General features: G+C 41.1%; 1 protein-coding gene across 1 annotated transcript; it reads right to left on the bottom strand.

Annotated features, from left to right (window-relative positions):
• Nucleotides 1-2480: 2480 nt before the first annotated feature.
• On the bottom strand, nt 2481-5218 carry LOC108397407 (interferon omega-2-like). The gene has a single exon (XM_037020579.2). It carries the CDS (start codon nt 3587-3589, stop codon nt 2912-2914), a length of 678 nt encoding a protein of 225 aa, XP_036876474.2. The 5' UTR covers nt 3590-5218; the 3' UTR covers nt 2481-2911.
• Nucleotides 5219-14206: the final 8988 nt, after the last annotated feature.

The raw sequence follows: 14206 nt of genomic DNA, 5'->3' as shown, positions 1-14206 counted from the left end.
CTTTCTTTTAGGGCGGCTGCCACAAAGCTTGCTTTTTTCTTCACTTTTCTTTCAGCCTCTCTGTTGGTCTGAACTTCTCTGTTTAGATATACTTTGTTAGCAATTTTAATCAGTTGAGTGATATTTATCCCGGCAAAGCTTTCAAGTTTTTGGAGCTTTTGTCTGATGTCTGGGGTGGCTTGAGCTATGAATGAGGTGTTGGCCATTTGTTGGCTCCCTGGTGACTCAGGATTGAAGGGAGTGTAGATGTGATAAGCTTCACAGTCTTTCATAATAATCCTCAGGAGACTCTCTTGGTTGTTGAGTGACTGAAGATATTTTGGTCATGTTCATAGGCTTTTTGGACTCAGCCTTTGGGGCTTTGATCCCCTGGAGGAGGGCATCCTGATATCGGTGGATCTGGTGCTGTCCCTCAGGTGGTGAAGTCCCTCTTGGGGTGCTCCTCAGGGATGGTAATTTCAGCCCAGGCACCCCAATCAAAGACCCTGGCTGCCTCCTCTCTTCCATTGTGAACAGGGTGTAGAGAAGCTCTTGGCAGCCTTTCCAGGTCAGCCGATTGGTTTAGCAGAGGTATTTCATGAGATCAACCAGGGCTTGTGGCTTTTCCAATGGGGTGTTGTGTCTTTAACTGAGGAGGTTGGTCGTGGAGAAGGGTTGATAGTAAAGCATGGACTGGCCTGGCTGTATGGTCACGTTTTTATTATGCCTTTCAGGCTTCTGTGTCTTACACTGGCATCTGAAGGGTGCCTGCTCACGGGTGAGGGTACAGTCTGGCTGCTGGTCCAGGGCAGAGTTGGTCCACTGGTTCTGGAGTTGGCGGGGAGGCTGGTGGCAACAGGGTGTCTGGGACAGGGGGGCTGGGTGCTGCCGTCTTGGGGGACATAAGGTAGGGCAATATTGGCTCTTCCTCTGGTTAACCAGCAAGAATTTGTGGAGGCTCAGGTTTCTGTTGATTCTTTACAGGCTTCTTTGTTGAGGCAACTAAGACCCTACCCTGTCCTTGCCTGTTGCAAGCGAATTGCACCCAAGGGGAAGAGTCTGGGCAACTCCTAATCAGGAGTTAAAGTATGGGGACTGATTAGGATGACCTGGATCCCTAGGGATGACCCGTCAGGCTCAGTGGCTTGTTGGGACATCTAGGGTTCCTTCTGGAGGCCACCCTAAAGGTGGGCAATATAGACTCACACAGGGTTTTCAACCTGCCAGGAGTTAATTTTACTCTTAAGTTTTCTGAAAATCCCTTCCTGAAATTCTTGATCATAGTGTCAAGAACTGTGGGTTTACTGTGCCCTGACCCCATGATGTGTCCATGGACGGTGCCACAACAGACAAGGGAGGGGTTCCTCATCTAGAAATGAGATCAGTCAGGTGCCCATCCATTCATGCTTCTCACAGAGACTTTGACCAGCCTTAACTAAGGTGCACCCATATAAGTCCCAGGCCAGGTCAGCCAAAGCTGAATCACTGTTATGTTGTGGCAACCGACCACGAATGCGGATGAGGGCCCACTCAGATTCCATAGCACAGGCCGTGGAATCACAGTTTCAAGTGCGGACTGAATGACTTCAGCTACCCCGCACACTCACTCACACACACTCAGACCAGAGTTTAAACATTTTCCCTCTGGGAATGTCTACCTGTGAGACTTCTAAGAAGTCTCCAGGAGGTGATCAGGCTCCCCTTCCACCCCAACAGGTGGGACTGGCTGGGTCAGGGGCCCCAGGGCCTTACCAGATTCAATGTCAGAACTAGGTCCTCACCTGCCAAGCCTCCTTGAGTCCGGCGGGAACAGCGGAGAGGGGCTGGCCCAGTGCGACCGGGTGGGAGACTGCCATAAGATCAGGCAAGGCGCGCCTTCTCCATTGCGATCTCCTGTTCCACCACTGCCCCGCCGTTGCCCCAAACCAATGGCAACAATAGGCCAGTGTGGTTGGGTATCCCAGTCAGGGAACTAAATGTTACAGAAAATACTGGAAAGCCTGGACTGGATCACTGATGTAAGAACCAAGCGGCACTTGGAGGTCTTGGAGTTTTGAGGTTTATTTTATACCAGGGGCTCAGAGGGGACTAATCTCCCAAGGTCTGAGCCCCGAGCACAAGCACGGGGAGCAATTTATATTATTTTGATATGTGGCGTTTCAGCATGCAGGGCAAAAGAGGAGCCTGGAGTAGGGGAGGAGGAAGCTGGGGAGGCTTTGCCAAATGGAGGAAAAAAGCGGTTTGCTGACCTTAATGGCTGTGTTGAATATTTTCCTTATCACTTCTTTTTGAATTTTTAACATAATTGAAAATTTAAAAATATTTATGCTCTTTGTATGTCTCTTTCTCTGTAAGACAAAGTTTCAGCACAGAAAGTACTGTCCTAGATTTATTCTCCTTGTTTCTTGAAGGCAATTCCACAATTTGCCACTGTGATACACAACTTATACATGGACGTGAACAGAATGAATGAATGAGTAGATAAATGTTATCATCCATTCTTCAATTTGAACTAGAAAACCAGAGTTTGGGTTTGTTTTAAGAATAAACAGATGCAAGAAGTTTTTCTTTGATGAAAATTTAATAAATAAGACAAAATGCACATTTAGTGAAAAAGATGAACATGTTTTCTAAATTTTAATACAATATACAGGCAAATATTGGTTAAATGAAAATATAAATATAAAATGTATTTAAAGTAAAAAAATAAATATAAACAAGCAAACAATAAATAACAAAAGGGCAGCCTCTCTTAGGGACTGATGCCCCAGGAGCTGAGTATTTTTAACATATTACTGCTTAATAGTATTGACAAAGTATTAGCTGAGTTAATTCAATTAACGCTGTCATTAAAGTTGAAATAAGAGTCTTTTCAAATGACTGATGACATATGTGCAAGGGTGATATGGCCTATTCCTTAGTGAGAATCATTTTAAGAATATCCCAGGTCTCCATCCTTAAGTCCTATCCTTACTTGCAAATTTCTGGATGAAGAGAAGGATCTCATGATTTCCCCTCTGACGATTTCCCAGGCACAGTCACTGTATTTCTTCTCTTTCAGGTAGAGGTGGATTTCCTGGAAGTACCTCTTCACAGCCAGTGCAGGGCCCTCAGTTCCCAGGGCAGATTTCTCCTCTCCCATCACCTGCTCCAAACAGCTGTCCAGGTCTTCCAGCTGCCAATGGAGTCCAGTGCAGAGTCGGTCCAGGAGGGTGGTGTTCCAGGCAGCAGAGGAGCGCTCTGTGTGGAAGAGGCTGAAGATCTGCTGGAGCATCTCGTGGAGGACAGAGATGGCCTGGGCCTCCTGGAACTGGCTGCCACCCACCATCTCCTGGGGGAACCTGAAGTCTTTTCTGTCCCTCAGACAGAGGAAAGGGGAGATTCTCCTCATCCGGCCCAGAAGCACGAAGTTTTTCCTGCTAACCAGCACGTGGTCCTGAGGCAGGTCACAGCCCAGAGATCCGCCGGGGCCATAGCTGGACACCACCAGAGCCGTCAGTAGAGGGAGCAGGAGGGCCATGGGGGAGGTGAGGGTGCTGCTGGCCTGCCTCAGCTGGGTGTCTGGGTGAGCCTGGGACCCTAGGTTCTCTGAGGACATTCTGTCAAGCATGGCTTTTAAATAGGGAACACAACAATTTTCATTTTCCAAACATTTCTCTACACTTGTACTTCCTTTTTTTTTGTTTTCATTTATGTATTATCCTTATAGTCTAAGAAGATGTCATCAGTCTAAACTCTTAATTGTGCAATATTAGTTTAATTTTCCCAGGAAACTTCAGATGGGCCAGTCCAGATGGATACTTAACAAATGAGGAACATCTTTGCCCTAATTAGAAGGGATGTTGGTCTCCTGTTCCAGGAATGAATTTTAGCTCTGATCCTAGTCTCCATCCTCACCCTCCTTATTTTACATAAGAAGGCGGCTCCCTCATCCCTGAGGGTTTCTGTATTTGTTTAGGGATTTACCAGACCACCTTTGGCAATTAAGCTCTTTAGAACCAAGAACTGGGCTTTATTTACTATTTGATTCACAGCAGAGGCTCTGATTATCGAGTGAGCTTCTCAGGTATTTCTGTTCCTTCTAGAACACATTCCTGCAGTACCACATAGTCGTGCTTCACTGGGGCCACAAGGTCAGGACTAAAACAGACATTGTCCTTTCTTCCACAATTTTATTACTGGAGGTCTGTAGTGCTCCTTAGACTGTGCCAATACCTCCAGCAAGAATCCTGTTTCTTTTTTGGTGCACACAGGTGTGACGATTTTAATTTCCAGATAATTTTATTTTCCCAGCACCACCTCACTCACAAGGTAGTTATCACATCTAGTAACACTCTCTCCCCTAGAGTGTCAGAGTCCTCTCCTTAAATCCTCCTGGACTCACTCCTTGAGGACAGGCTCACTACATCTTGAGGACTTTAGACTCTTTGTTGGCAAAACAAATAATCCCCCTGGACCCTTACCCTTGCCCCTGAAACATTTGTGTGAAGGACCCTAGGTCTCAGTGCTGACCTCCTCTTCTCTTGACCCATGTTCCCAGATCTCAAAAGCATCAACGGCCCTCAGATGCTAGTAGCAGAAGTTTGTTTTGTCTAAGTAGGTGAAGGATTCATCCAATTGTAATCATTTCACCATTGGTAAGTAAATTATTTTGCCAAGTACAGATTTTATTACTCAACTTTTTTACTTAATCTATAGAATACTTGTTATGCTGCAAGCTTCTGAGCTGGGTACATGGGAGGCAATAATGATGTCTCTCATAAAAGGCTTGTATTAGAGAAACATATATCTTCCATTGTTCACTTAGACAGCAGCTGATTCCATTAGGCTTCTTTGCTCCCCTCTCTCTGTCTCCCTCTGACAATGCAGGGCAGTAAGGCCCTGCATCAGGGAGTAATTGGTCTTCTCTCCTGTACTTGTTTGTGATTTTCCTTTAGAATTTTGTAACTTCCCTTCACTTAGTGGCTTATTGGGCAAGTTTTGTCTTGCTGCTCCCGCATTGCTGTTCTAACTCATGATGAGGTAAGAACCATAAGGGAAGTAAAAGAAAGGCAAAAGGACTACAATGTTCCTCTGTATAATGTTTAAGACTTCAGGTTTTTTTATTTCTCATTTCAACTTTCCTAGAAAGTAAAATTCAACAGTGAGCACAAAGGAAACAAATGTTCAGTCCAAATGTCATGAAAGTGAAAGAAGGGAAGTTATTTTCTGCTGACAAAATGACATATTCTAAGTTAGCAAGATTCAGTGCAGCGAAACTGGGGACTAGAAGTTGTGGGCAAAGGGGAAGAATGAAGGCCAATACCAATCACACAAAGGCAGGAAAACGGCTGCTTCTGCCAGAAGTGCCAAGAAGACCAACTCCTAGATCCATGGACTGACTGCCTTCAGCTTTGCAAGACCAGACACCTGATTTTTCTTTCACTTAATCCACATGTGGTGAGCTCTGAAGAGAGAAGGAAGAAATCACACTAACCATTCACAAGATACTGGCAACCGGGACCCCAGTTTATAGAACACTAACCATCTCTAGCAGGATTCTATCTAGTTAATAAACACATTCAGGCAATGAAAAGGCTGTTTTGAGAAACCTAGAATTAAAAGAGACAATTAGATGATTCTAAAAGATTCTGATCTTAATCTGGATAATAGTACTCCACATAGTAATAAATGAATTCTATTGCATGTTAGTTATGGACAAGCCACCATTCTAAGTTCTTTTAAGATATTAACCTAATCCTCTCAACAAAAAACTTAAATGCCTATTGTGCAAAACTTAAACACCCAAGTTCAAGAATATGTAAAGGCTACATGCAATATGATTCCAACTGTATGACTGGAAATGGCAAAACTATGGAGGCAGTAAAAAGATCAGTGGTTACCAAGAGGTAGGGGGATGACTAATTGGGGTTCAGAAGATTTTTAGGGCAGTGGTACTTTAGTATTGGTACATGTCACTATCCATTCGTCCAAACCCTAGGATATACAAAACCAAGAATGAACCTAAATGTAAACAATGGACTCTAGGTGATAATGGTGTGTAAATGCTGGTTCATCAGTTGTGGCAAATGTTCCTTCTGGTGGGGGATGGTAACGATGGGTAAGGCTATGGTATGTAGGAGTAAGGATTATGTGGGAATTTTTTATACTTTCTGCTCAATTTTTTTTATGAACCTTAAACTACTCTAACAATAAAGTACATTTTTAAAAATGTAAAATTCTAAAGAAACAGACTTCTTCCAGTATTAGAGTCAGTTGTTTCCAAGAAAGAGACTTTTTTAACACTGGAGAAAAATCTCAAAGTCACAGACTTCTGAAAAGAAGCCAGGTCTCCAGACTTGGTCGCTGTCTTTGCCCATATTAGCCAGTAGGTGGCACTCTTTCCTTTACAAATATTTTAATTGTCCACCAAGATGGATCCTTTCTTTTGTCTTTTTGCTACAGTTACTGTTACATCACTGCAACAGGGACATTCCCTCATTCTAAAAACACTCAGAGGAAGAGAAAAAAAGGGCCTCTCATATGAGAGTCTCTGAAAAATCTAGAACTTTCACTCAACTTTTGCTTTCATTTGGTGACTTTGTACTTAAGAGGAAACTGACAGCCAGAAACTGTAAGGGAAGAGGAAACAGCTGTGTGAATGGGTTTACAGATTAATGGGTAAATGCCGAAAGCACGCTGGGGATTTCTACGGTGGGGAAGAAGGAAACGACTGTGGGATAGGTGAGAGAGAAAGGGATTCAGGCAACAGGGAGGAAGGCTGAAATGTGCCAGGTATCAGAATCAGCAAAGGATGCAGTTTATATATATAATTTGTCAAAGATAAAGTTGAAACTATTTTGTTATACTCAAAAATAAAGGTGAACATACTATTTAAACAAAACTATTTTAGCAATTTTAAATACATAGTATGACTTAGGTAGTAGATGAATGAATATATGAACACATTAGATCCCTTGGCATATTAATCATAGTTTAACTTCCTCATCTGATAATTCCAAAATCTCTACTATATCTGAGTCTAGTTCTGGTGTGTGCTTTATCTCTTCAAACTTTTGCTTTTCACCTTTTACTACGACTTGTAAATTTTTGTTCGAAGCTGGACAGGCTGTACTGGATACAAGGAACTGAGATAAGTGGATCTTTAGGGTGAGGTTTTGTGTTTATCTTGCTAGGAGTTGGACTGTGTTTACTATCGGTGTCAGAAACTAAATGTCCTCTTGTGTTCATTACTTTTTTCTCCTCTCTTGTCTTTGGGTTTCTCTAGAGACTTCTTAAATAAAGCCTGAGACTTGCAATTCTTTTCTGTTGTAATCCCATTATTACACGGAAACCCTATTGATGTGGCCATAGGTATGGGGGAGGGTAAGTGTTCTATAATCCTATGGTTATGTCTGTCTTAGTGATCCTATGCTTCTGGGCAGTGGCCTTTATAAGTGCTTCTCAGCTCTTCTACCACCCTAATAGGCAAGACAGGAAAGTTAGAGGGGTTGGGAGTTGGATACTTCCCTTCTCCCAGGTGGCTTAGACTCTGGTAAAAGTAATTTCCCTTGAGGGAAAGCCTTTGTTAAGGAGAAGAGGACACTCAGGATTTCTAAAGGATTACTTTTCCTCTCCCTCTGCCCAGAAAAAGAGATTCTTCTCTGATCTTCAAGTGAGAACATTGTGGGATTCCTGAAGATAAAATTCACACAAGTGTGAGTCTCCACTAACTCTGGAGCCCTTTCCAGCTCATCCACACAGAGTCTCAAGCAACTCTTCAGTTACAGTTTTAAGTGTTCCTGCCGATATTAGCTCCAGCTGTGGGCTTCTGCTCCAGGTAAGCTGTGATTCTCTGCATTTGCCACTCTCTCCAGTTACCAGGGTGGTGGTTTTCCCTGCTACCTCAAATCTTGATGAACCTAAGGAGATGTTTTCCAGTGGTTTTGCACTTCGTTGTTGTGAGGTTAGGAGTGATGATTTCAAAGCTGGTTATATGTTGAATGAGAAACCAAAAGTTCCCCCAATATGTGAATACATACCCAACATCAGTATAGCTATCTCATAAGGAGTGATGCCCCTCGAGATGATAGTCATTTTAAAACATTTTAACAATTTTGAACAATTTAACTCAATGCATATGACTAAAGGAGAAATAAGTCCTTAAACTAATAATGAAACGCATGGGCATGTGACTTGGTGTATTAGGTAGAGAGTCATTTCCAGGTCCCTTCCCTTTTAAATCTTTCTTGCAAATTCGATGATGAAGAGAAGGATCTCATGATTTCCCCTCTGACAATTTCCCAGGCACAGTCACTGTATTTCTTTTCTTTTCAGGCAGAGGTGGATTTCCTGGATGTACCTCTTCACAGCCAGTGCAAGGTCCTCAGTTCCCAGGGAAGATTCCTCCTCTCCCATCATCTGCATGGTGTCCAGGTCTTCCAGCTGCCGATGGAGTCCAGTGCAGAGTCGGTCCAGGAGGGTGGTGTTCCAGGCAGCAGAGGAGCGCTCTGTGTGGAAGAGGCTGAAGATCTGCTGGAGCATCTCGTGGAGGACAGAGATGGCCTGGGCCTCCTGGAACTAGCCGCCATCCACCATCTCCCAGAGGAGTCATCCTTCCATGGGGAGAACCAAGAGAGCTCATCCCAGAAGCATCAGGTCTGCTTGTGAACCAGTCGATAGCTCTGTGAGGCAGGTCGCAGCCCAGATGCTGATGCAGCTAACCACTAGGAGGGTCATCAGAGGGGTGGGCACTGGGGACCTAGGGATGCTGGTAGCTTGGATGAAGTATATGTGAGCCTTGACCCCTAATCTCTCTGAAGTCCTTTCTATACATATCTCTAACAGAACACAGTAATTTAAATTTCTGAATGTTCCTGTCCACTTTTTATCCCATTTCTTTCCTTTACGCTCTAAATAGAAAACATCAACAATTTAAATTCTTTAATTTTACATATAATTTAATATTGCTGTAAGAAACTTCTGATGTTTCAGTATAAGTGGATTCAAATCTTTCAAATGGGGAGTCTTTCTGTTATACTCATATAATAAGTGTTCTTCTTGCTAGAACAAAATTTTACGTCAGATCCTGGGCTTTGTTTTTGCCCTATTTATTTTACATGTCAACTAAACTGTCTTATCCTTCTGGATTGTTCTTCTTGAAAATGGATTTATTAGACCTGTTTGACAAGTAACCTTCTTAGCAGAAAGGTCTGTATGTTGTCCACTATCATATCATTAGCCTAGAGTTCATAGTAATTACTCAAGACATAAGTATTAACGAATAATATTCTCAGATTTTCCATCATACCTCACATCAGAACCTAATATTGAATAATTAATAACTGTCCCTAGACTTATCAGTACACTTCTATGGCACTTGTTGGTTCATCATTCTGTGTCACAGGGAAAATGTGGGACAGTGAGGCCAGCATATGACACTAGAGAAAACTAGCCTTCTTTTCTTTACTAATTTCAGAATCTTTATCATCTTATATGTTCTTTTAAAATATTTGTCTAGGCAATGTTGTCATGCTGCTTCTGAATTATTTTCTATTTCCTATGGAGGTTAACCAAAAGAGGGGAGTAAAAATGAAATGAAAACATAAAGGACCTGTACAGTTATTTTCCATACTTTTTGGAGTATTTTACAACTTTCTTAGGAAGTATTTGGATTCTCTGAAGCAAAAGGAAAAACAAATGCAAATCTGACTGTGATGAAAATGAAACAAGCAAAATGAATCCCCAGGGGAAAAAAATCTCTCATTAAATTCAATCTACTCCAGTATGGCTTCTGCTTGTTAATTTCACCAAACCAGCTCTCACTAAGGTCAATTCCGTCTGTTTCTCCATTTTGTGGATGGTTTCAATTCACAGAGCAGTTCAGAGTCCATAGTACTCATCAAAATAAATAAAAATTATCATTGTAATTAAATATGTCATGATTTAAGATAAAATATTAACATATTAATGTGATTTGTCAATACATCAAATCTATCCAAAGGCAAATGTATTTCAAGAAAGGGAACATAATATGCAAAGAAAAGAAAACCCACATTCTAGTCTAGGCCCTACCCTATTTCTTTCCTCCACTTCAGAAGGCCAATTTTTCAAAATTATTTTCTCTATATATTGTCATTAACTTCTCTTATTCACCGTTCCACCTATTTCAATATAGTTTCTCATGATTAATTCTACCAAATCTGCTCTAATAGTTGGCCAATGCAATCTATTTTGTCAAGGTGGTGAGCAGTTTCCATTCACATTCTTTATGAACACAGTGGGTCTTCTAAGCAGTTTATCTTTTAAACATGGCTTTATAACTTTTCTCTCCCATCTTCTTAATATATTATTCTACTAGTTTCCTTCGTGGCTTTCACTCTCTTCTAAGTCTGAAGGTCATAGGAATCAATTTTATGTCCTTTTTTCATTCTATACTCTCTTTCTATGAGACCACTTCTTGTTTCCACTCTTTACAGTTAATGGAACTGCTTGTAAATTGAACTCAACTATCCAATGGACATTGACATTTGGATGTCTACCCCATACAGAAAATATACAGTGTTTCTGTTTTTATATCCTGACATAGCTTGATCCACCTTCTACTCAGAGAATTCTATTTTTTCTCTTCTTCTAATTATAGCATTACATCTAACAGATATTCATTTCTCATATTAATTAGTATTAACTTAAAACGTAAAAAGTATTTAATCATATATTAACTGATTATTGGTTTTAGGTCATTTTTTCCTACAAAAATCAAAGACAGAAGAAAGCAGGGAATGTATTTCTTATGCTCACCTCTATATCCTTGGGGTAACATATGACCTGGCTTACAGGTAAACTATTTTTACTTCTAACTTGAATACAATAATGGTAGCTAAATGAATTGCACCATCTATTCTTTAATCAGGTTGCCCATGCAAGACTGGTGTTTCTTTTTTTTTTTTTTTTTTTTTTTTTTTAGTCTTGTTTTTTTTTTTTTTTTTTTTTTTTTTGAGAGGGCATCTCTCATATTTATTGATCAAATGGTTGTTAACAACAATAAAATTCAGTATAGGGGGGTCAATGCTCAATGTACAATCATTAATCCATCTCAAGCCTAATTCTCGTCAGTCTCCAATCTTCTGAAGCATAACGAACAAGTTCTTACATGGTGAACAAATTCTTACAGAGTGAATAAATTCTTACATGGTGAACAGTACAAGGGCAGTCATCACAGAAACTTTCGGTTTTGATCATGCAATATGACCTATAAACCATCAGGTCAAATATGAATATTCATTTGATTTTTGTACTTGATTTATATGTTGATCCCACATTTCTCCTATTATTATTATTATTTTTATTTTTAATAAAATGCTGAAGTGGTAGGTAGATGCAAGATAAAGGTAGAAAACATAGTTTAGTGCTGTAAGAAGGCAAATGTAGATGATCAGATGATCAGGTGTGTGCCTATGGACTAAGTATTAATCCAGGCTAGACAAGGGCAGCAAGACATCCACGGATGCAGAAGATTTCTCTCAAAGCAGGGGGGGTGAGGTTCTGAGCCTCACCTCTGTTGATCCCCAAATTCTCACCTGATGGCCCCCCTGCGACTGTGCCTGTCTTAGGTTGTTCCTCCCTTGAGGAATCTTACCCGTCTCTGGCTAACCAGTCATCTTCCGGGGCCATACAGGGAAATGTAAAGTTGGTAAGTGAGAGAGAAGCCATATTGTTTGCAAAGGTTAGCTTTTTACTTCTTTGCAGATTTATGCACTGTGGCTTCTATGCCCAGCACTTGTCTCGAGGTATCTTTACCACCTGGAGGAATTATGATACTCGATAAATTCGATATGAGGCACGAATTCTATTTAAAGTTTGTAATTAGGAAGGAAGAAGAAAAGCTATAGATGTAGCATATGAAGGAAACTTGGGAGGATTGATTATTTCTTTGACATATCTTCTTGTATAGTACCTTAAGTATGTATAGGTTTTAAACTACTAACTAATTTGCACACACATATTGACATAATAGGAATACGGTGACATAAACAAAGCAAATCTATAATTACCAGCCATCTCCAGTGAAGCCAAGAAAACCATTTAGGCACCCTAGGCATTTGTGAAAATTTATCTATGATATGATGGATATTTTCCAACTGTACTTGAACCATCAGACAAATTAAAGCAGCCCATTTCTGGGATCTGTTCACATCCCATATGTTCTTTTAACCATAGATAGTCTATAGTCATGAGATTTTGGGGTGCTACAACTTGCACCCCTCCCAACTCCTGGTTGAGTTCCAACAGTACAGATCCAGTCAAATTCGTTGTCTCACTGTATGCACATGCCAGCCTAGACATCTCCCTCCTCCTTCTTATGGCAAGTCCAGGAGATGGTGGGCTGGATGCAGCCACAACCGCAGCATCGTCCGGATCCCTGTGGAGGCTTTTTGATGATCATCCCCCGGCACGAGTCCTCCAGAGAGTGCTGATGCCGGAAGCTCCTCCTCATATCGTATCTTAGTTCATTTTCTGGGTATCCAAGCTAGGCCTTGATCTTCTGCATAGAAACAAACAGACCCTTTGCCCACACTTTGACATGCCCTCTATACCACTGTGCAGAACTCATTGGAGGTCAGCACACAGTAACTGCTTTTTTTTTTTTTTTTTAATTAAGAGAAAGGAATATTATCAGAAAAGAGTACCTCCATAGCTGATCATCTGACACCCTTTAAGTGATCAACATTAAGGATATTTAAAGCATGCGTTGATCTTTGATTTACCAATAGTTTTATCCTGTTAAGGAGTAATCCCCCTTTTCTTTCTTTCTTTCTTTTTTTTTTTTTTTAAATTTTTAATCTACACTTACCTGAAGAATACTATGTTTACTATGCTCTCCCCTATATCAGGTCCTCCCTAACAACCACATTACGGTTACTGTCCATCAGCTTAGCAAAATGTTGTAGAGTCACTACTTGTCCTCTCTGTGTTGTGCAGCCCACCCTCCCCTTTCTCCCTCCCCCCCATGCATGCTAATCTTAATACCCCCCTTCTTCTTCCCCCCCCTTATCCCTCCCTGCCCACCCATCCTCCCCAGTTCCTTTCCCTTTGGTACCTGTTAGTCCATTTTTGGGTTCTGTAATTCTGCTGCTGTTTTGTTCCTTCAGTTTTTCCTTTGTTCCTATACTCCTCAGATGAGTGAAATCATTTGGTATTTCTCTTTCTCCGCTTGGCTTATTTCACTGAGCATAATACTCTCCAGCTCCATCCATGTTGCTGCAAATGGTTGGATTTTTCCACTTCTTATGGCTGAGTAGTATTCCATTGTGTATATGTACCACATCTTCTTTATCCATTCATCTACAGATGGACATTTAGGTTGCTTCAAATTCTTGGCTATTGTAAATAGTGCTGCGATAAACATAGGAGTGCATCTGTCTTTCTCAAACTTGATTGCTGCGTTCTTAGGGTAAATTCCTAGGAGTGGAATTCCTGGGTCAAATGGTAGGTCTGTTTTGAGCATTTTGATGCACCTCCATACTGCTTTCCACAATGGTTGAACTAATTTACATTCCCACCAGCAGTGTAGGAGGGTTCCCCTTTCTCCACAGCCTCGCCAACATTTGTTGTTGTTTGTCTTTTGGATGGCAGCTATCCTTACTGGTGTGAGGTGATACCTCATTGTAGTTTTAATTTGCATTTCTCTGATAATTAGCGATGTGGAGCATCTTTTCATGTGTCTCTTGGCCATCTGTATTTCTTTTTTGGAGAACTGTCTGTTCAGTTCCTCTGCCCATTTTTTAATTGGGTTATTTGTTTTTTGTTTGTTGAGGCGTGTGAGCTCTTTATATATTCTGGACGTCAAGCCTTTATCAGATCTGTCATTTTCAAATATATTCTCCCATACTGTAGGGTTCCTTTTTGTTCTATTGATGGTGTCTTTCGCTGTACAGAAGCTTTTCAGCTTAATGTAGTCCCACTTGCTCATTTTTGCTGTTGTTTTCCTTGCCCGGGGAGATATGTTCAAGAAGAGATCACTCATGTTTATGTCTAAGAGGTTTTTGCCTATGTTTTTTTCCAAGAGTTTAATGGTTTCGTGACTTACATTCAGGTCTTTGATCCATTTTGAGTTTACCTTTGTATATGGGGTTAGACAATGGTCCAGTTTCATTCTCCTACATGTAGCTGTCCAGTTTTGCCAGCACCATCTGTTGAAGAGACTGTCATTTTGCCATTGTATGTCCATGGCTCCTTTATCAAATAT

Source organism: Manis javanica, chromosome 2, assembly GCF_040802235.1.
Source record: "Manis javanica isolate MJ-LG chromosome 2, MJ_LKY, whole genome shotgun sequence".
Taxonomy (NCBI): Eukaryota; Metazoa; Chordata; class Mammalia; order Pholidota; family Manidae; genus Manis; species Manis javanica.
The sequence above is the reverse complement of the archived record's forward strand: the minus strand, read 5'-3'. Positions and strand labels throughout refer to the sequence as shown.

Coding starts and splice junctions, on each gene's coding strand:
- LOC108397407 (XM_037020579.2), bottom strand. CDS start 3,589: ATGCTTGACAGAATGTCCTCAGAGAACCTAGGGTCCCAGGCTCACCCA.